This window comes from Cardiocondyla obscurior, linkage group LG20 (genome assembly GCF_019399895.1).
Source record: "Cardiocondyla obscurior isolate alpha-2009 linkage group LG20, Cobs3.1, whole genome shotgun sequence".
In the NCBI taxonomy this organism is placed as follows: domain Eukaryota; kingdom Metazoa; phylum Arthropoda; class Insecta; order Hymenoptera; family Formicidae; genus Cardiocondyla; species Cardiocondyla obscurior.
Genome location: NC_091883.1, coordinates 460,085 through 484,037, shown reverse-complemented (window position 1 = coordinate 484,037; position 23,953 = coordinate 460,085). Strand labels below are relative to the sequence as shown.

At 37.2% G+C, this 23,953-nt stretch overlaps 2 protein-coding genes across 2 annotated transcripts in view; one reads left to right on the top strand and one right to left on the bottom strand.

Moving 5' to 3' along the window:
* LOC139110388 (uncharacterized) overlaps window positions 1-23,953 on the top strand; it is a 243,124-nt gene that overhangs the window by 205,452 nt on the left and 13,719 nt on the right. The window lies entirely within an intron of this gene.
* LOC139110444 (uncharacterized) lies at window positions 703-3,466 on the bottom strand. Its single transcript, XM_070670254.1, has 3 exons — window positions 2,534-3,466; window positions 1,440-2,442; window positions 703-1,331 (listed from the first exon to the last, which is right to left on the bottom strand). Exons 1-3 carry the CDS (start codon window positions 3,464-3,466, stop codon window positions 703-705), a joined length of 2,565 nt encoding a protein of 854 aa, XP_070526355.1.

The following is a 23,953-nucleotide window of genomic DNA, read 5'->3' as shown; positions in this document are numbered from 1 at the left end:
TCTGTACCATATTCCTCTTTCCTTTGTTATAACTTCCTTCCCCACAAATATTTGTTCCATAAATAAGTTTTTATTTCGCCCTATACGCTCCATCCTTTTTTGTAAGTATTCATTCAGTTCTTTGTGATCGTCTGCTCCGTTTTTTAATTGTACATAAAATGTGTCCGGCGTCTCTACCTTTACTACCCGCACTTCAAATTGCGCCCTGGCTAAATTCCTTAAATTTATTTTTCTGATTGTTGTTTCCATTTTTCTAAAAGAAAATTAATTTTATATTTGTTTAATTTAATTTTTTATTTTGTTTATTATTTTTTTAGAAATTATTAAAGTCTGTTACCTCTAAGCTCCTCTTTTCCTTTATTTAATTTTCCTTTAGCTGAAATGATCTCCCTTTTTTTTTTTTTTCACTGAACACTAAATTTCTTTATATTAATTTCTTTTCTCGTCGATCTTTACTCTCTGGCTGCTAATTGCCGACTGACTAAATGATTCAATAAAGACATGTTACCTGAGCTTAGAGATAACGTTGTTTTGGATTCTGTTGCTCCTTTTTTTCTTGACCATTATAAAGGTTTAACTACTATACTTTAAAATTTATTTACATCGACTTTTCTTATTCATTTTTACTGATTTAAAATTAATTTTCTTTTATAATTGTTTTATACATTATTTTCTTAATAATATTTATTTAATTGTTATATCTTAAAATTTATTTGCTGATTTTCTCTTTGCATATCCTTTTTTAATTAGTTGAGTTCCTATGTCTTCTTTTTCTTCATATCCTCTTGAAATTTTTGTAAATATTACTGCTACTTCTTCATAGTTGATAACTTTTTCTATTTTTATTTTTCCTTGTTGTCCTTCCAAAAGATATTTAATCATTTTATTTTCTCTTTCACCCCAACCCCAGCTTGTTTTGGGTTCAATTTGTGTTAATTTGCATTTAATGATTTGCCATGGGGTTTCTCTAAATCTTTCTTCTAATTTGTAACAATTTAATTTTGATCTTAAAACCTCTTGTGCTGAGTCCTTTAAATCTATTCTTATTTGGTTAAAATCTATTTCTTCTTCCACTCTTCCTCTTTGCCATCGTCCTTTTTCTTTTATTGCAATCGTTTTTCCTTTTTTAATTTCGTCCGGGAATAATATGTTCTCATCTTTTATTCTTTCCATCCTCTTTCCAAAATAATCCATCAGTTCTTTATGTTCATCCATTCCTTTTTTGAATTGTATATATATTGCGTTTGGTGATTCTACTTTTATTACTTTTACTACTTGTTCCGTTTTTAACATCTTCATTAAATCGTGTACTTGGATATAGCTTTCCATTTCTATAAAAAAAATAATTTGTTATACATTTTATTATGATTTATAATATTAATTTGGTTTCTTTTAATTAAAATAAATTCATATTATTATTTCTTTATTGATTTATAAACGTGGATAAATATTATATTGTTCATTATCAATCTTCCTTTCCGCTGGTTTCCTTTCTTCTTCGATGGTGTATCGCGCTGTTAATTGTTGTTCCAGGCATAGTTTTTCTGAATCCTCTTGTTGTTCGTTCTTGATTTGATTGTTTTCTTCTTTGATATCTTCTTGTTTATTGTCTTCTTGATTTCTTGTAATTTTCTTTTCTTCTTCATGATTTTTCCTTTGCGCCAAGTGTATCAACAGATTCGTAACAGAATCCCAAAATGCTCCAATTAAATGTAATGACCATCCGTATATTGTGTGTAACGCATAGCCATGTATTACGGTATCGATAATTAATTTCATTGTTCTAATGCAGAAATATATGCCAATTATTCCTGCACTAGCATTTCCGACTGATAAAAATGTTCCCCAAATTTTCTTCCAAGCATTTTCTGTGATTTTCTTCAAGGTTTTTTCGTCCATCAAATTCGATAACGAAATCCCTTGCGTTAATACTTGCTCCCCACGTACTCCTCGTGCTACGGTGTTTAAAATGCTTGATTTTTCTGAAGGGAACATAATATGATCCCTGAGGTTTTCCAAATCTTTCGTGGTATAAATTCCACTTGCTGCTAAAAATCCTGGATCGTTGTAATGCCAAGTTGGTTTCGTCATTGGTTTAATTGTTTCTGGTGTTTTACTATACTCAACATTTGGCGTTATTTTATACCATCCGTCGTGCAAGTAAAACATCGTTGGTAAAATTCTGCTGCATGGAACTTGCGTCCCTGTTTCGAAAAGAATATGAGTACGCGGTGACATAAAATATGTTTTATTTTCTCTTGATACCGGTAGCTGTTGATAACACTCTTGTGTATGTTGTACGATTACTTCTACTGGTGTACATCTTGTTATGTGTACGACTTCTCCCGATAACGTTGCCATGTATCCCGGTCCTTTCATCATCTGGTATGCAAATTCATCCGGTGCTTGTGTTGCGAGGCTCAGCGTATTCTTCAATACGTTCTAATTCACACCGTTGTTTTATGATATCCGTATATAAATAATTAATTTGTGTTCTTAAATGTCTTTCTACATAGACAAACTTTGAATTTACATATGCAAAAATATCGATGTTCTCTACCGCAATTGATTTTTTTCGTGTTAACAATTCTCCTTTAGTTGTTTCATAAATGAATAATTTTGGATGTTCTGTTTTAATTAATGTATGTCCGCAAGGATAATCTTCGCTTATTTGCGTTAATGCAAAAGTGACATCATTAGTTGTCAAGGAATAAACAGTTTGCATTTTTTCATTAATTTTGCTAATCATCTTTCTCGCTTTTCCTTCATATAAAACATCATAATTATTGAATTTACAATGATCATGAGGTATTGTTTCCCAATATGAAAATTTTCCTTCGATATCTATACATTCTCCTTCTGAATATTGACATGCTGTTCCCGTATTTAAATGTATTTGATTTGTTTCAATATTTGTTACTGCTCTATGTGAGCTTAGCGTTATTTTAATTATTCCTTGAACAACTACATTCTGCCATGTTCCGTAAGGATCTGAATATTGAGTTCCGTAACATTTTCCGTCTGTAGTAACTGATCCCGCAAAAATTATTGGTCGTGTTGTTGTTTGATTTATTTTTAATCCGCTTATGATATTATTCGTATTTACTATTAGTGTTCCTGTTTTGTGCATAGTTTTACATTGATCAATTGAAGTATCAAGTATATATTCTGCGAATGCGTTATTAACTATTGATACGTGTGAGTGCATTCCGCAATAAAAGACTGTTCTTGATATTATTATTTTACATTGAATAACATTTGTTGATTCGAATTTTGATAACTGTAATAATTGTATCGGCACATCTACCACTTGTGGTTCAATTATTGGTATGTCGCATTCTTCTATCTCTAATAACGACACTGTTGTTATATTTAAATTCGTTGTTCCGCAGTCGTATCCGATAATTCCATAAGTTCCGTTTATTAATAGTTGTCCGATGATCATCACGCTAATAATTGCCTTCATCTGTATGAAAACAATAATTGATTTGAGATTGAATATGTTTTAGCGGCACATACTAAATCTCTTAATTTTTCATTTTCCTAATTTTATTAGGATGAATTATTTTTAATTTTCCTTTTACACATATTTTAATATTTCCGTTTGGTAAAATGTCCAAAATTGTAAAAGGTCCCGAATATTGATCGCTTAATTTTCCTTTCTTTGGCTCATTTAAAAGGAAAATTTGATCATTGATTTGAAATATTTGTGGATTAATTTTCTTATCATAATAAAATTTTGATTTCATTTTGGATGCAATTAAACATTACCTTGCCAATTCTTGAACAGTATGAATATTTGTCATTAATTTATTTAAATAATCATCATATGTTTCTCCTTTAATTTCATCAATTATTTCACTGGATGGTTCTCTGGCTATTTTACCAAATACCAACTCATAGGGAGTATATCCAGTGGATTCATGAACACTTGTATTATAAGAAAATGTTGCATATTCTAATAATTCATCCCATTCAGTGAATTTATTTACATATTGTTTTAAATATTCTACTAAAACCAAATGTGACCGTTCTAAAGCTCCATTGGCTTGTGGATAGAAGGCCGTTGTTCTGAATTGTTTAATCTTAAATTGTTTTGCAAATCTTTTCATTAAGTTACTCATAAAATTTGTTCCTCGATCAGTTAAAATTACTTTAGGTGCACCGAATATACAAATAAAATATTTTAATAAAGCATCTGCAACTTTAACTGCAGTAATTGATTTGAAAGGAATTGCTAAGGAAAATTTAGTTAGATGGTCTTGAATTGTTAGTATATAGGAGTTTTCTTTTGTGGTTTCTGGTAATGGACCGACAATGTCCATTGATATTTTTTCAAATGACGAAAAAGGTGTGTCAGTGATTAACATGGGTCGCTTGGTTTTTACTCTTATTAATTTTTTCTTCTGACATTGTAAACACTGATCAATAAAATTTTGTATTTCAGATTTCATATTATTCCAGAAAAATTTTTGCCGAATTCTGTTATACGTCTTGGTTATTCCTTTATGACCCCCGATTTTTGAAGAATGAGATTCTTCAATAATATTTTTTCGTTTTTCTATTTTTGGAATAATCACAAGCCCATGACACACTATGATTTTAATTGGCATTCCTCTAATTGATTCTTGAATTTGATTTAAAATTTCTTTCCATCCGACATTATCAACTTCTGTCTTTGCAATATTAACTATTTCAATTAAATTTCCTTTAAAGATTTCACGTAGTTTCTGAGTAAGCAATAATAACGTTTCTCTGGTCATTTTTTCATTATTATTTTCTTTACAAATTAAAATTAAATGAAATTTATTTCCCTTTTTAATTACTTCAATATTTCCTACTGTCTTTTCTCTAATTTTAGGTATTAAATTCTGTTTATATAATTGTTTTCTTCCTTCATCACATGGTTTATGATCTGCAGTCAGAAAATATAAATAATGTTCTTTCCGCATAAAAATTTGATCTCGACTATTAATTATACTTTGTTTTTGATTCCGAGTTAACATTTGTTTTTCCATTTCTTGTGTTGATTCATCGATGTCCATTTCATTAAAATTTATTTCAAAATTTGAATCTGAATCGCTTTCTTCTTCATTTCCTTTAAAATAATTTCCTTCATTTTCATAAATTTGTTCATCTTGATCTTCTTCCTCTGATAATTCTTGTTCTATTTCAAAATTTTCTTCGTTTATGCTTATTCTTTGGTTTAATTCATTTGGCATTATTTTTCTTTGATTATATTCTTCTTCGTCTTCCTCCAATTCTTCAGATAATCTTTCTATTATTTGTTGAAGATTTGGCGGTATTACAATTTGTTGTTCAAGTGTGTTTGTTAAAATTTCTTCCTCAATTGGTTCTAATTGATTTGCTATTTCATTCCTTTTTTCTTCTTCCTTTCGTTTATTTCTTAATTTCCTTAAATTCGTTCTTTTAATTATTTCCTCAGGATTTATTTGTTCTTCAATGTTAATTCGTTCCTCTGGATTTCAATGAACTTCCGCTTGAAATGTGTGCTCATAAAATAATGGTAATTTTAGTTCCTTTTTAGTGAAAGGGACACTTTCTCCTTCCGTCATTTTTCGCGTTTGCATTCCAGTTGTTATCGGTTCTGGTTCTTCTTTCATTGTTCCTTCTCTTGGCGAGGCTACCAATGGTTTCGGATTTGCATTTCTTTCTCTGGCCTCCTCATCTTCCGAGCATTCTTCGATTGCGTCCAGGTCTGGTTGTATCGGGTATACTCCGGTTATAGGGTTACGTGATAACGCGTCCGCATTTGCATTAATTTTCCCTGGTTTATAAATAATTTCATACTCATATTCAGATAATTTAATTCTCCATCGTGCGAGTCGTGAAGTAGGATCTTTTAATTTATTCAACCAAGTTAATGGTTTATGGTCTGTTATTAATATAAATTTCTTTCCATATAAATAAGGTCGAAAATGTTGCACGCAATATACTATCGCTAATAATTCTTTTTCTATCGTTGAATAATTTTTCTCTGCATCATTTAATACCCGTGATGCATAACTTATCGGTTGATCTTTGCCAATTGTTCCTTGACTTAATATTCCTCCAATTGCTATCCCGGATGCATCGGTTGTTAAAAGAAATGGTTTGGTGAAATCTGGATATTGTAAGATTGGTTCTTTACATAATGCTTCCTTTAAAATTTCAAAGCATTCTTGCTCCTTTTCTTCCCATTTAAATTCTTCTTCTTTCTTTAATAAATTCGTTAATGGTTTTGCGATTTTTGAAAATCCTTTAATGAATCTACGATAATATCCTGCTAGCCCTAAAAATTGTTTAACATTTTTCGAACTTTTAGGTACTGGAAAATTTTGCACTGCTTCAATTTTCTTAGGGTCAGGTTTTACCCCATCTTTTCCAATTATGTGCCCTAAATACATTACTTCTTTTCTTAAAAATTCACATTTATCCGGTTGAAATTTCAAGTTCGCTTGTCTTAATCGCGCAGTTAATTTTTCAAATTTAATTGCATGTTCCGTTAATGAACTTGAATATAAGACTATATCATCTAAATAAACGAAAATTTCATTCCCCTGCATCCCAGTTAAAACCAAATCCATTAATCTTTGAAAGGTTGCCGGAGCATTTTTTAAACCAAATGGCATTCGGTCGAACTCATAATGACCATGTGGAGTAGAAAATGCTGTTTTATGACTATCGTCTGGATGCATTTTAATTTGATGAAAACCCGAGGCTAAATCAAATATTGAGAAATATTTTGCTCCTCCTAATTGATCTAATATTTCTGTTATATTTGGCAATGGATATGCATCGCCTACCGTCTTATCGTTTAATGCACGGAAGTCTAATACCATGCGCCAGCGTTTCTGTCCTTTTGAATCTGCTTTCTTTGGAACTATCCATACAGGCGTGTTATACGGTGACTCTGATTGTTTTATTATTTTCTGATCTAATAAATCCTTTACTTGTTTATTTATTTCTTCTTTATGTATTACTGGAAATCTGTATTGTCGCGTATTTATCGGTATTTCATTTACCGTCGGAACGCGATGTTTTAAAATATTCGTATGCCCAAGTGGTTCATCTGGCAAATGAAAGCAATCTGAATTTTTTTCAATTAATTCTTCAACATGTAATCTTTCTTCTTTATTCAAGTGCTCTAATCTTAATAAATTAATTATTTTATCTTTTCTTCCTGTTTCTTTAATCGTAAAACATGATCTTGAGTTTTGATTATTGCTACCTAAATAGCTTTCCTCAATATCTAATTCTGTTTCCTGTTTTTCTTCCATTTCAAAATCATAAATCTTTACTGTCGGAATATATACTCTTTCTTCTTCTTCAGTTGTATTTATTATTTGCAAATATGCTTTAGCATCCTTAACTGTAACTAAAGCGTCTCCTAAGTAGACTCCCTGCGTTACATTTAATCGCGGAACATATCCTTCTTTTAATTCTGAATTTGCTATTTTTATATGCATTTGTTTAATGCTTCTGGGAGGAATTACAAATGTTTCTTCTCTCTCGGCAAACGGTACGCGAACGTTGTTCCATTCTAACTGATTTAATTCATAATTTACTTTTACTTGAAATTGCTTAAAGAAATCTGAACCCAGAATTCCATCCTGCGGAATCGGAAAATCGTTTTCTACCAAGTGAAAGTTGACTCGACATCCTAAGATATCTATTTGTACCAGTCCTAAGGTGGTTACAATATGCGTCGTTATCCCGCTTAGTTTTAAGATTTCGTTCCGTTCAATGGGAGTATCTGTTGTTACAAAATTTCTTTTAATTATATTCGGCCCAGCGCCGCTGTCAACAAGTAATCTTAATTTTTTAGTAAAATTAATGCTTCCCAAATTTACTGATGGAACATCGTCCATTCGGGCTATATTTACTGTTCGCTCTGAGATTCTGGTTCTCCCGTAATCATTCGCGTAGGGCGAGTTTTGATATTTCCCGGAGTCGCCCCATTCTTCGCGGGAATCTGCCCGTTTCCCTGATTTTGAAAATTTTGTTGAGAATTATCGTAAATTCTCTTTCGACATTCTTTCAAAATATGTCCTGGTTTCTTACAATACATGCAAATTATTGTATTCCGATTAAAACCATTATGATTGTAATTTTGATTTGTATTATTTAAGTTTCGATTTTGAGAATTAAAATTTGGTCTCAGGAAATTATTTCCTCGAGTATTAAAATTTTGTTGACGATTGATCGGATTTTGATTCATAAATGTCGTTTGCTCACGCCTAAAATTATTATTTTGATTTGCGGCATTATCTCTTTGTGTATTAAACATGTTCCGGTTACCGTTCCTATTCACTTGCGGTCTGTTTATTTGCCAGCACTTATCAGCTGTATGGCCTTTCTTCTGGCAGTATTGACAACTCACTACTTCTGCTTCTACGCGACGTGCCGATGCCCTTTTTTCCATAGGCGTATTCTCTGCTAGTACAAGTCGTCTTATCATATTCGATGTCTCTAACTCTTTTTCGGCTTCAATTGCGCGACCCTCAACTAAATCAAACGATCCCTTTTTATTTATTATTATCTCTTTATTTATTCCCCGTAAAAAACTTGTTTTAAGATGTTCGTCAACAGATTTCTTAAATTCTTCACTTATTTCTCCTGTCTCTCTTTTCTGAGCATCTAAAATTCTTTTCCCTAACTCTCTCACTCGATTAGCGTATGCAACAACTTTTTCATCCTTCTTTTGACATAAATATGCTAACCGTCCCTGAGCTTCATAAACTGATTCTCTCGGCCCATATTTTGTTCTTAAAAACTCGACAAATTCTCGCATATTATTAAATGCTTTCCCCAAAATTGACCTATGTGCGTCCCCTTTTAATTTGTTTCGAACCGCTCTTACTAAATTTATTTCTTGAGAAGGTGCGACCATGGAAAGTGCTTCTTCGCATCCTTCTACGAAATATACAAACGAAATATTTTCTCCGTCAAAACTCGGCACTGCTTCTAACGCATCTTTCAATGAAAAACGAAAATAATTTCCTAAAATTCCTTCGGTTATTCCCGATTGAGGTGAACGTTCACTCGCTGTTTGACCCGACTCGATTTGTTGTAATCTTTGTATTGCATTATTCTGTTGCCTAATTAATGTCCGTAATTCATCTACCTCACTTGTTCCTTCCCTTTCATTTCCTTCATTTGCACTAGTGCTTGCTCCTAAATTTGCTTGTACCGGACTACGTTGAACCGCCATTCTAAAATTTTCTTATTCTATCCTGAGTTTATTTTTCAAAATTTTCCTCACAATCCTTTGCTATCCCACCGCTGTCACCAAAAATTTTATAACTGTCACGTCCTGATAAACGTAATTATTTAGTCCGTTTTTGAGTCAATTCATTTAAGAACTTTACCCGGGACCGGACAAGGATTGCGAAATTATTTCTTTGCTTTTAATCGTCTGGACCGAAAAGATAAAGATTTCTGTAAGTCACAAAACGCGGATCAGTTTTAGGAATTAAATTAAAATTCGGATAATTGATCTGGAAATCAATCAAAATTAATTTATATTTTAATTTATTTAATTCAGTTATTTGATTTAATTTCTGGATTAAGGAGAAAGGATTTTGTTTATTTTCAAGGGCTCTTTTGACCTGGTATCGGAGTCGTTTTATTTGAACTTGTTTACCGGCGCGTTTCTTCATTTAAAAACTTCAGAATCTAAATTCTTTGTTTAGCGACGGCAGCAGAAAATCTTCGGAAATCTTTCTGCGCGCGCTCCATAAAGAAGCGACCAAACCCAACGCGACACTCTTCGTTCGCGAGGTTCTACAGAAACACCTCCAAGGAATAAATAATAATCAAAAGTATTTTAACTCAACTCCTTTCAATTCCGACACCAAAATCAAGTTAAATCAAAATTAAATATTGAAATAAAATTAACAAATAACAATTTATTCAAATAAAATATTTACCTTAAATTTCCAATTAAATTTAAAAATCTCTTACAATCTTTCCAAAAATCCTCAACTCTCAATCTCTCAGAGTCTTAGCTCAACTTCCTTGGTCCTCTCGCTCAATTTCTCTTTAATCTCGATCGAGTTCAAACAACTCTTTCTGACCATCAATCGCTTCGTTCACAGTGCCTTATGATAACTCCGTACTGATTGGTTAATTAACTGACTATCTGATTAACATCTAACTTACTAACTGCCCGCGCTTCTTCGCACGTTCTTTTATAGAATGTGGATCCTCTTGTCCCCGCTAAAGACTTGGTTCACCACTTCTTCAAAATCAAGGAGGAAGGGTATCTCAGATCGATAATTAAATATAGCTAATTAGTAACAGCTCTACCCGTTGATGTTCGATCGATAAAATCATATAGCTTATTCGCCTCGGTCCCCGATGGTAACCGGCTCGGTCCCACCCAGTGTCAGTCGCTTATTGTTCTTAAAATAGAATAGGTTTTAAATTTCGTTGCATTCCAAAGTTTATTCCCACAGTTTATTATTTAAAATATTAAATTTGTCAGCACGTGACACCTCAAAATGAACTCCTCTTTTTACCTTCCCCGATTTTTCCCTTTATTCTTACCTTTGCTCTTTCCCTTCACTTGCCCTTCTTAAAAACCCTTCCCTCTTTCCCTCAAACCAACCCTTTACCTCTGAAAAACTATTTTACTCCCCCGAAACCTTTTTCTACATGCACTCGCTCAGACACACAACCGTTCGCTCTGCTATCGGAAACGAAGGTCCTAATCATACCACAATATAAATTGTAATTTATAAGATACGTACCTTGTTTTCCAAAATAAGCCATTTTTACTTATTTTATACTCTGTACAAAAAACTACAAAAACAGCAAAACTACAACAGCAAATTTTTTTTAACTCAGAGACATAGGCCACAAAAATTTCTTCATAGAGATCCTTCTCTATACGATGTTAAGACAACGAATGACGACGAAACCGTGTGGTGTTCACTGCTCACGCAGTGTTTGAAGAAGGAGAAGCAAACTCGGTGGTCAAAATAAACGATAAGAAAGCGTGAGACACTGACGGAGAACAAATATATTTTTCTCGCATAAGCGTACATATGTAAAAAAATTTAGGTGAACCATAAAATACAAAAAGATTTTTTACCACCAGGCATAAAAAGATTCGTATCTAGCGAAAGCATGCAGGTTGCACATTTTTTAAAGCGGTTGAAAGCATGCATGTTGCACATTTTGAAGCGATTGCTAACAGGGAGATATGAGTGAAAGAGTGCGAGCGTGAACGCAAACGACACTTGACCATAAGAAACTAATGGGTGTGAGATAGAGCGAGAAAGAGTGTGAGATAGAGTGTGAGAGAGCATAATAGATATTTGAACGCGAAACCGAATAGTAAGAAATGCAAGCAATACAAGGTGTTTAAAAAAACGAAAATTTTTTTTCCATTTTTTAACATTTTTATTAATAATATATTTTAGAATTGTACATTATTTTCTACAAATTAGAATGGTAAAAGCTTAAATCTAGCGATGTACAAACTATTATTTTTGAAAATGATATTATATTATGATTTTTTCCATTTCACATTTTTGATTATATATTTTAAAATTATACATTATTTCAGACATTATTTTATACAAATTAGAATAGTATGAGCTTAATCCTAGCGATGTACAAACTAATTATTTTTAAATGATATTATCCTATGATTTTTAACATTTTTTGATTATATCTTTTAAAATTTTACATTATTTTAAAACAGATTGGAATGGTAAGAGCTTAATCCTAGCGATACAAAATCTGAAAACTCAAGAAACAGCACGAGCTCTCATTAATTTCTTCCCATACATTGCGAATGTTGGTGGATAAAATAAATCTTACAGAAACACTAAAGACTATTATCAGAATTAAAGACACAAAAGCACCCGGATTTTATATTTGTAATTCTCATACTAATCTTTAGTGTTTCTGTAAGATTTATTTTGTCCACTAACATTAACATTAAAACTGTACGGAAAAAAATAATGAAAGCTCGTGCTGCTCCTGGAGCTCAGATTTTAAAAATATTTTTAGTTTTTAAATGGATGAATTTGTATATTGTGAGAATTTTTATCAATCTTATACACTACGCGAGAATACATACGATAATATACATGAACGATTATACATAAACGATTATACATGAATAAATAATTAATACGACGCGAGCAATGATGATGGTGATACATATGATGACAATAATGACGATGATGATGATTATTGTGATGATTATGGTGATGATTATGGTGACGATATAATGAAGGCGCCGGTGACGTTGGCTTCGCGCAAAACATATTATTTTTTACAAATTGATGAAGGCGCCGGTGACGTTGGCTTCGCGCAAATGGAAATTATTCTTTTGCAATTCGATGAAGGCGTCAATTGCTTCGCGCCAAAATAATCCTTCTGTAATATAAAAAAAATTTTAATAATACTATACAGGGTGTCCGAAATATTATTAGCAATTTTAAAACTGTGGGTAGGGAATCAGATTTAGAGACGAAAAGTCCTTTACAAATTTGTAAAATTCGTAACCATTATTGAAAAAAAAATTAATTTGTCTAGCGCATGAGCGACAAGGAAGCTACGCGTGAGTAAGCGCGACAGACGACGGCGCCATTTCTAACCATTCGCCTGTCGCGCTCACTCACGCGCAGCTTCCTTGTCGCTCATGCGCTAGACAAATTAATTTTTTTTTCAATAATGATTACGAATTTTACAAATTCGTAAAGGACTTTTCGTCTCCAAATCTGATTCCCTACCCACAGTTTTAATATTGCTAATAATATTTCGGACACCCTGTATATGAATAAAAAATATTTTTTTTTAAATTTCTCTTTATGCTTACCATTTACGGATTCCATAAATCGTGCAGCTCCTTGATGATCTTGTCAAGGAATCACTTCCGCATGAGCAGTTTGATAAAAACAACATGAGCAAGAAATCACTACCGCATGAGCAATTGATAAAAACAACATAAGCAATTGATAAAGAAAACAACATGAGCTTTGATAAAAAACGACATGAGCAATTGATAAAAACAACATAAGCAATTGATAAAAAAAACAACATGAGCTTTGATAAAAAACGACATGAGCAATTGATAAAAACAACATGAGCTATGATGACAAATGACGACGATGACGGTGACGACAAAGGCATTGGTGACGTTTACACATTACATGTCTGACACATCTCTGTATTTATGATAATACCCAATGATTTTTGGCACTTATCACAGAAGATGGTTTGTTCAGACATAAGAAGTTCATACGTCTCAGTGCGGTGACATCTCACCATTTTAAAATCTTCATGCGCTAATAACTGTTCCTCCATAAAGCATGGTATACAGTAAAATAGATAATCGTTAGTGTAATAAAAAAAGATGCGGCAGTGCATTGTCTGATTGGTGATTTCGGTGGTGACTTCAGTTATTACAACATCATCACCGATTTCACTAAACATCTGGTCGAACATTTGTTGCATCTCCGTCAGGCGCTGATTTTTTTTCTTCATTTTTCCCCTTAGGATTTTCTCTAATTTCATTTTCCTCTTCCACCTCATCCATATGATTCGCACGAGCCCCCCAAACTTCATTAGCGTTATTGTCATCGTCGCCGTTGTCATCATTCACAATGTTAAAGAAGCATAAAGGCCTGAAGTCGTCCTCACTAATAGCTTCGTCTAGTCCTTCCGAAATTCTTTCTTTCTCCATTTTCAAAATATTTTTTTTCACCGTCACTATAAACTAAACGGTGTGAACGTACGAATCGTACTAGACTCTTGGTACTGTCGGTACAAAACTCCCTTGCAACAATTGCAACGTCGCAACATCTTTCAAAAATTTTCTTATTATAAGAATAAGAAGAGGAAGAAACACTTGAGCCTTGGACCTACACAGTTATGTATCCTCATAGTTTAACCTTTTGTTTAATATTATATTTCAAAGCGAAATACTCCGCAAGAGGATCGCGAGTCGTAGTCGATGGTGACGAACGCGTAAACAAGAGCGAGCGAACAAAAACTTATTTGAGGGTGAACGAGCGAGAGGGTTACATTTAAGAAATTTAAAGATAACGAGAGGAGCGATAAGATGAGTGAAGCTGGCTGCTTTCTAAATTACAGCGTGATCCGATCGCAATGGATCAACATGAATATTATTTAAAAAATCTTTAGTTGGAGGATGATACTTGTACGCTTAACGGGTGCGAGCGAGAGGGGACGATGGGCGCGCAATACTTGTGCGTTCAACGGGTGCGAGCGAGAGGGGACGATAAGCGGCGCGAACGAGTGCGAGCGAGAGCGAACGATGGGCGTGATCCGCCGCCCGCCGCCGCTGCCGCCGCCGCCGCCCGTTGCCGCCGCGACGCTACACGACCCCTTTGAAAAAAATCGCGACTTCTTTGAAAAAATCGCGACTCCTTTGAAAGTCGCGATGCCGTATAAACATGCCGCTGCGCGACGATGCGCTTATCATTTTTAAAAATAATATTGCATTTCAGAGTTTCGATGTTGTTATTATTTTCTAAACAATTCGTTCCTAGAATCGCCGACACAGGGGCGATTTATAAATACCCACCCCCTCTCCGCGTGACGTCATTACCCCTCGCCTAGGTCTCACGGACCCAGAACCGTTAACACCCCCCTCCCCGCGTGACGTCATTACCCCTCGCCATAGGTCACACGGATACACTAACACGTAGTGATCCAGAACCGCTCCATATACATCTACTGTCGTACGACGAGTTCAGTGCGTTGTGTCGCGAATACTGGCAACGCGATCACGGTTTCGCGGTGATCGACAAGGACAGTCCGCTCGACAACGAGCGATACAGGCGAAGATTCGACGTGTTTGCGGTACCGTCGAGTTGATTTTTTAACAAATTGACGAAATCGCGCGAAAATCAGTCATCGAAGACGCTTCGTCAAGAACAGATCGCGCGATACGATCGATCGATATGACGGGGAGAAACGACAACCATGACGCGCGAGAGCGTGAAAAGATTACACGGGAGATCGAGAAGACGAGCGAGGCGATTTGCAGGAAGCATCAAGCCATAAAGACCGACACGATCGACGCCGACATCGCGTCGGAGAAACGCCTCAAGCCCATCGTCGAACCTCTAAAGCGGATGGTCGAGACCGTCGAGGAATCCGGTATCGCGGTACCGAAGTTGGAGTCGAAATCGGAGCGTTTGACGCCGAAACTGGAGCGACGATTGTGGTCGACGCCTAAACCCGAACGGCGTTTAAACGTCACGTTTGACGATTCGTTGTCGTCGGCAACGTTAGGCGATACGATCGTAGCTAATCCGTCATTGAGTGATACGACCGTCAATTCGTACGTTACGACCGAAAACGTCGAACTTCCGTCGACGCCACGGCCCCGCACATCGACGCCGCGGTTCGGCGTATCGACGCCGCGATCTGGCGTATCGACGCCGCGGCCCAGCGTATCGATGGCAACGATGTATCTGTAAGCAGCGAGCGATGACAGAAGAATAAATATTGATGACGTTTTCGGTATATACTTTGACGCGAACAAAGTAATGCTCGGGAACAAGCACGTCGAATTCGACCATAAGAACGACGATATAATCGTCGCTGGTAAGAGATATCCCGGTACGGAAAGTCTATACGAGTTGATTTTCAAGAAGGTGTTACGTCAAGGGATGGAAAATTTTGTGTGAGTTCGTTAACCGCTTCTCGGATGCTTAGGAAAAGGCACGAAAACTGGTAAGGAGGAGGAAAGGACTTGGAGAGTGACATAATAGCCGATCCATGCGTGGCGCGTATTTGGAGAGGCCACGCGTAAACGCATTAGGAATGGGTTCGAGTCGGTTGCGTGGAGAGACTAGCGCGTAGTATTCGTTCTTTTTAGGGAAAGAAATTTAATTCTTATTCTCTGGGATAGAACCTGAGGTGGTTTTTCGCAACAAAGGATACTTTGGTTAAGTTGAAATAACTATTTCTGAGTTCTCAGTAAGGTAGTTTGACAATTTTAATATTAATTAAATACAAGTTTAGTGTTGTAACCCAAACCCCGTTACAACACAAAACATGACGCAGGGCATTTCGGCATAAATATCTCGTAATTAAATAACCTCGAAGGATGCAACATCAGCAAACCTCCTTAAGAAATTAAATAATAAGAAACAAAAAGAGAAACACGTGCGAGAACTTATTGCCGAAATCGCTAAGGTTGCATTCGCCGAACAACCGAAGTTCGGCATGGCAACCCGATGACGCCAAGGCCCTGCGTCACTATTAAATAACCGCGGACCGTCACGGACGGGTAGTCGCATCTGAGTCCGTGCTGTAAGCCGAGAGCGTGAGGTAATCAAAGTTCGGTCGCGTGCCATGTAAGAGGAGACCTCGCGGAGCCGAGGACGCGTGATAACGCGGGGACGTGCGCCGAACCGACCAAAGGAGAACATAGAAAGAACCAAAAAAGTGTAACAACGCAACTAAATAAAATTCTAATCATTTATTAAAATTTACTACTTTTCGCCCTCCCTCACGGATCCCGAAGGACGGACCCCGTGCACCGACCCCGGTGCAACAAAAGTGGTGGCAACGGTGGGATCCGCCCTCCGGGAGGCACAGAGCCGTCTATTCTGCGACGGCGAGGACGATCTCTGAAACAAAGAAAAACCGAAAATTAGTACAAAAAAATAATTAACGTGACGAGACGGACACACCACAGTGAACAAAGTACTGAGTCAGCAGTAGACTCGGTACCTGACTCCCGTGATAAAAGAAAGGAAGGAAGAAAACGCCAAGCAGTAAGACAAGGAGAGCAACGTAGCAGCCAAGCAGTAAGACAAGGAGAGCAACATAGCAGCCAAGCAGTGAGACAAGGAGAGCAACGTAGCAGCCAAGCAGTGAAACAAGGAGAGCAACTTAGCAGCCAAGCAGTGAGACAAGGAGAGCAGCATAGCAGCCAAGCAGCCAAAAGAGACAACAGATAAACAGCCAGCAGCATAGCAGATTAAACATGCGAGTCGCAGCGTTAATGTAAGTCCGAAATATTTTGTAACCGACCGATCCATGTCGGATAGCGAATTAGAATTACAACGCCGCGTTGCAAACAATTCGTGGCTACACAGCCAAGCGGCTAGACGAGCGTTACAGCCGACACCTGTGCGACCATTGAGAGTCGCCATAAACGCGTTAAACGATATTAAAAATAGGGTACGCCGCGTGTTAGAATACGAAGACGACCCCGCGACAGAAAGCGAGGAATCCGTAAATATTATCACGCCGCGCGAATTTGATTTTGGCGAAATAGACGACGCGTTATTAAACCGCGGAGACGGAAATATTGCGCGCCGTACACATAATCAAATACTCGCAGACACCCCGAGCGACATTAGCGGTATTTCGGACAGGGGAGAATTCTCCTTAACGTCATACGATAGTAGCGTGTTTGATCCCGCGGAAATTTTCGCAAATAATTTAAACACCACCCGTAAAAAAATGACGCACAACTACTCATTACTGGACGGAGCGGTTGAAGGAGTACCAGAGATACTCATCGACAGAGAGGTAAACGCGTTGCGAGAATTACATACCGCAACGCCAAACCCAACACAACGACAAGAGCGATTAATAGAACAGGTACTCGAAAACTTGCGAGAAATGAATTCCCGAATTGTTCGCCTCGAACGACGACCAAACGAAAGTCGAGAAACGCGGGGAAATCAAGAGCTCATCGAAGGAAATGGACGCGCGCACGGAGAAGTACGAAACAGACCGACGGAACCAGCATCTACGTTTAAACTTAAGGACGCACGAGCAATGATTCCGACGGTAGACGGAACAAATCATGTTCAAACAAAAGAATTTTTAAAAGCATGCGCGTACGCCGCGAGACACGTTGCACGCGAAGATACCGAAACGCTACTAGAAGCGGTACTCTGCACGAAATTGAAGGGCGCCGCGCTATTAGATTTCGACGCAAGAGACATAACAACGTTTGACCAATTTCTAAAGGAATTCGAAAAAACATATTTAAGGAAAAAGGGAACTTCGCGCTTACAGACAGAAATGAGCTCGTTGAAACAAAAATACGGAGAAAGCGCGACAACCTACGGACTACGCGTTCAAAAAACCGCGATGGAATTATACGAAGCTATGACGGATGAAGAAGAAATGACCAGCGAACAGAAACGTACGGTTCTGAAATTAATTCAGCGACAAGCGTTACATTATTTTCACATGGGACTAACAGACGACATTAAAACAATGGTCCGCTCGCAACATTTCGAGACGTTAAAAGACGCGATAGAAGGCGCAGTGGAAAAAGAAAAAATAAGGGTAACAAAATATAAAGGCACATATGAGAAAACGCGAACAAACGAAACGCACGAAAAACCGCGATCATCAAGCATTACATGCAACAAATGCGGGAAAGCAGGGCATATAGCACGCGAATGCCGAAGCAACAAACACATAAACGGATTCAACTTGCCGCGAGTCGAAACACGTGCGAGAATTAATAACACAGAGAAATTCTGCACACACTGCAGAAAGCCAGGACACACACGAGACGAATGCTGGTCGGTGAACGGACGACCAGACACGCGATGGCAAAGAAAAGACAACAGACAGACGATACGCACAAGACAATCGCCCGCGATAAACATAGCGCGCACAAGTAGGAATAGAAAAGAAACCAGCCAAAGCAAGGAAAGCGGAAGCGAGAGCGAAGAAGAAAGACAGAAACCAAGAGTGATAAGAGCGGCAAGAGAATATCAAGTTGCGAATATAGCGACGAAAGAAGTGAGCAACGGATTGAAACTCATCACGCTAAACGTCGAACAAGCGAAAAAGGGAAGATTAAATTTATTGGTGGACTCAGGAGCAACAATCACACTAATAAAAGTAGGAAATTTAAAGGAAGACACACCGATAATCGAGGAAAAAATGGCATTAACAGGTGTCACGGGACATAAAATCAATACGATAGGGAAAATAAGGGCAACAATTAAAATAGGCAGAAAAGACGTAAAACAGAAAATGTATGTAGTAAGAGATGATTTCCCGATAGAGTACGAAGGAATACTAGGGATAGACTTTCTGACAAAACAACGAGCATCTTGCTTGCACGGAAAGGAGCAGATAGTAATAGACGGAGTAAAATTTAAATTACATTCGTACGAAAAATATATACTGCCCCCGCGCAGCAAAACAATACTCCGAACAATCACAAGTCAAACTCAAGTAGGAGTAATTAATGCGGAAGAAACAAAACCAGGAGTATTCATAGGAAACTGCCTGGTAGCACCAAAAGATAACGAGTGCCCAGTAAGTGTGCTCAACATGACAGAAGAACCGATGGAAATACATACACCGCAAGTGGAGATAGAAGAACTGAGAACCATCAACTCCGCAAAAGTGCTGACGCTGAATAAAAGAACCGACAACGAAACGATACAAGAACGCAGCGAAAAATTAATGAAGCAGCTAAGAACGGATCATCCGAACAAAGAAGAAAAAAGAGAACTTAAAAAAATATGCCTACATTATTGTGACATATTTTATCTAGAAGGTGACGCACTAACGTACACAGCAGCCGTCAAACACGAGGTAAATACACCAAACGAAAATCCGCCAATAAATAGTCGCCCGTATAGGCTACCAGAGAAACACAAAGATGAAGTAAATAGACAAATAGACAAAATGCTGAAAGAAGATATAATTCGCCAGAGTAGCAGCCAATGGAACGCGCCTATACTGGTAGTACCAAAGAAAGTAGACGCGTCAGGAAAAGCGAAATTAAGAATAGTGGTGGATTTCCAAAAAATCAACGAAATAACGATAGGTGATTCATTTCCAATACCAAATATCACCGAAATACTAGATCAGCTAAAAAACGTGAAATACTTCACCACATTCGACCTTGCATCTGGGTATCATCAAATACAAATGAAAGAAGAACACAAATGCAAAACAGCGTTTTCAACACCACATGGGCATTACGAATTTAATAGAATGCCCTTCGGGCTAAAAAAACGCCCCCGCAACATTTCAAAGACTGATGAACTCAGTACTAGCAGGATTACAAGGTATCAAGTGTCTGGTATACCTAGACGACGTCGTGATATACGGACCGACACTTGAAGAACACAACAAAAGGCTGACGAGCGTATTTAGCAGGCTAAGAGAAAATAATCTGAAACTCCAACCAGACAAGTGTGAATTCCTACGGAAGGAAGTATTATTCCTAGGACACATAATCACAGAAAACGGAATACAGCCAGATCCAGCAAAAATAAACGCAGTAAGAAACTACCCGATGCCGAAAAAAGTAAAAGATATACAAGCGTTTATAGGTCTGGCAGGATACTACCGGAAATTCATAGAAAATTTTTCGAAAATAGCAAAACCACTAACAAAACTGACAAAAAAGAGAGAAAAATTCGAATGGGGAATAGAACAGCAGAACGCATTCGAAATATTAAAAGAAAAGCTAACGACAGCTCCGGTGTTAAGTTACCCGGACTTCACAAGACAGTTCCTGGTAACAACAGATGCCTCGGATTATGCAATCGGAGCAATACTATCACAGGGAACGGTCGGAGAAGACAAGCCGATCGCTTATGCCAGCAGAATTCTAAATAAAGCGAAGCGAAATTATAGTACAACGGAAAAAGAACTGCTAGCAATAGTATGGGCGGTAAAACATTTCCGACCATACGTATACGGAACAAAATTCATGATAATAACGGATCACAAACCATTAACATGGTTATTCAACGTAAATGATCCGGGCTCAAGACTGATACGCTGGAGACTAAAACTAGAAGAATACACATATCAGATAGTGCACAAAGACGGAAAGAAAAACACAAACGCTGATGCACTAAGTAGAAACCCGATCGAAGAAACCGAAATAAATAAAATAGAGAACGAAACAAAAAAATATTCTGAAGAAGAAAAAATGGAAATATTAAAAAAATATCACGACTGCCCATTGGGAGGACACCAGGGTGTGAAACGTACAATAAATAGAATAAAACTCAACCATAATTGGCCAGGCATGAACAAAGAAGTGGAAGAATACATCAGTAAATGTGAAAAATGCCAAAAGAACAAACTAAGCAGAAAAACGAAAATGCCAATGGTAATAACCGACACGCCGGAAAAGCCATTCGAAAAATGCGCACTCGACATCGTAGGACCACTAACAGTAACAAACGCAGGAAATAAATACATCTTAACATTTCAAGATGCCTTAACGAAATTAGCAAGGCAATATCAGTAGCAAATCAAGAAGCGGCAACCGTGGCGAAAGCATTCGCAACAAAAATAATTTTCGAACATGGAATTCCGGAAAAAGTACTAACGGATCAAGGAACAAACTTTGTAAGCGAAATGTTCAAAAACGTATGCAATTTACTGAAAATCGAGAAAATACAAACAACGGCATATCATCCGGAAAGCAATGGGGCGCTAGAGAGATCACATCGAACTCTAGCAGAATACCTAAGACATTATATAAACGGAGACCAAACCGATTGGGACGAGTGGGTACCGTATGCGATGTTCGCATATAATACGACACCGCACACAGCAACGGGGTACACGCCGTTTGAATTAGTGTACGGGCACCAAGCCACACTGCCGACGGCACTGGCGACGGCACCAAGAAAAACATACACGTACGACGATTACGCGCAGGAACTAAGGGAACGATTACGCGCGTCAAATACAATCGCGAAAGAACACTTAAAAGGAGAAAAAGAAAAATCGAAAACAAACTTCGATAAGAAAACAAGGGAAAGAAAATTCAAAATAGGAGATCAAGTCCTATTGCACGATGAAACAGTGAGAAGAGGAAGATCAAAGAAATTAGAAGCACAATGGATAGGGCCGTACACGGTAATAGAAAAATGCGGAGAAGTAAATTACAAAATAAAAGGAGGCAGAAGAAGCATAAGAGTGCATGCAAATAGATTAAAAGCATTTGTAGAGCACTAACAAAAAAAAAAAAAAAAAAAAATTTTCACTCACCAGAATGCATTGGGTAGACGGCGCGATGTTCGCCGTCCGGACGATCCTCAACCACGACTAAAAAGTTCGGCACGGGGGTGAGCCGGTAAACCCGCGACCGAACAGGAGGTATATCGCCCAATTGACACTCGAAACAGCGGAGCGCCATAAACTCCCGCCGGCAGGTGGTACAAGACACCCACCGGCGAGAAGACTCCGCAGCGTCAAAAAGAATATCCACAGATGAACTATAGAAAATGAAACACAGATGAGTAAAAAACAAAAGAGTTCCCGAAGAAATAGAGAAAAAATTCAAACACGTACGACATTATAAAAATTTCTGTACAGCGAGAAGGCAACTGACAGACTGACAGAACGGACAACGAGACTAAAAGACAAGTCCGACGCGATATAAAAATGCATATTAAAATTTCGAGAAGTGCAACGTGAAACCGCGCGAACACAGCAGAGAAAAGTTATAAAGACTTACCTCGTATCATAATACACAGTCGCTCCCGCGAAGAACACACACGCACACAACAGATAACACACGCGAAAAAAAATAGAAATTAAAATACACAGAAACCGCGAGAAATCAATCTGAAAGAAAATCATCTTTCAGAATAATAATCACCGTGACGCTGGGCGCAAGCGAAAAACCGCCGGAGATAAGCTCACCGTACACGGTAACGCAGTTCGTACATGAACCCGGACTCTACTACGAAAACGTGGGACAACTGCAGCTATCAGACGCGTCGTGGAAATTAGTAATAATAACTAAAATACAAAAATTAAAAGCGCAATATGAAAAACTACAAGAACGGGTAAAAGACGGAGAAAAAACGTGCGAGACATATAGCGGAGAATTACTTAAGGATAAATGTAAATACTTAGCGGAAACAGTACGATCCCAAAACGAAAAACTAATAACAGCGATAGAATTATTAACAACATATGAGGCACAAAAAACAAAGCGAGGATTAATAGATGTAATAGGAACAATAAGTAAAAAACTATTCGGAACAATGGACGCGGACGACGAAAAAGTAATAAGCGAACAGTTAGAAATATTAACGAAAAGACAGCAAACGTTGCAACATGTAGCAAAAAACCAACTAAAAGTAATAAATAGTTCAATTGGTCATATACAGGAACTAGAGGAAACAATAAAGTACCACGAGAAAGTTATAACAAACGCGACGAAGCTATTAAGCAAAAAAGTAGACGGGATAACGGGACAAGTAAAAATGACGGAACATTTCTACATATTAAGAATGTTAATAACGGATCTATTAACGAACGTGCAAGAGACAATGGAATTTATAGCACAAACAAAATTGGGAATAAAAAACACGCGAATGTTACCAGTTAATAAAATAATCGAAGAATTAAAAGAAGCAACCGCGCACCTAGAAGAAGGGACGTATTTCCCCTTCAGAATCAATACAAAAAATTGGAACGCGATAGAAAAATATGCGGAAATAAGCGCATATAGCGACGAGCAAATGATAGTCACAATAATAAGATTCCCGATAGTAGACGATGCAAGGTACGAATTAAAAAGAGTAACGCCGTTTCCTGTATTAGACAAATCGAACGAGAACGTATTTAATATAATAGAAATAGAACATGAATACATAGCAGTAGATAGAGAAAACAATAATCATTAACATTAAGAAGAGAGGATATCAAGCAATGCGCAAATAACAATAATATATATATATATACGAACAAAGCCTCCCGGTATACCATACCAGGGCAAGCGCGCCGTGCGAGGTAAGAGCGATTACTGAGCCAGCAAAAAAGCCGGACACGTGCGTAACGCGAGAAGTTGCATCACGGGCAACATTCTGGATAGCAGTAAGCGAACCACAAGAGTGGATATACTCCACAACGAAAGAGCAAACGATAGAAGTTCAATGTAAACATAGACCGAGTAAAAAATTAGAAATAAATAGAACAGGAA

Bases quoted from the DNA above. Each gene is read 5' to 3' on its own strand.
- LOC139110444 (XM_070670254.1), bottom strand. From the start codon at position 3,466: ATGAAGGCAATTATTAGCGTGATGATCATCGGACAACTATTAATAAAC. The intron at 2,443-2,533 runs GTAAATTCAAAG...GGTGTGAATTAG, and splicing joins ACATCGATATTTTTGCATAT to AACGTATTGAAGAATACGCT. The intron at 1,332-1,439 runs GTTTATAAATCA...TTTTTTTTATAG, and splicing joins ACAATATAATATTTATCCAC to AAATGGAAAGCTATATCCAA.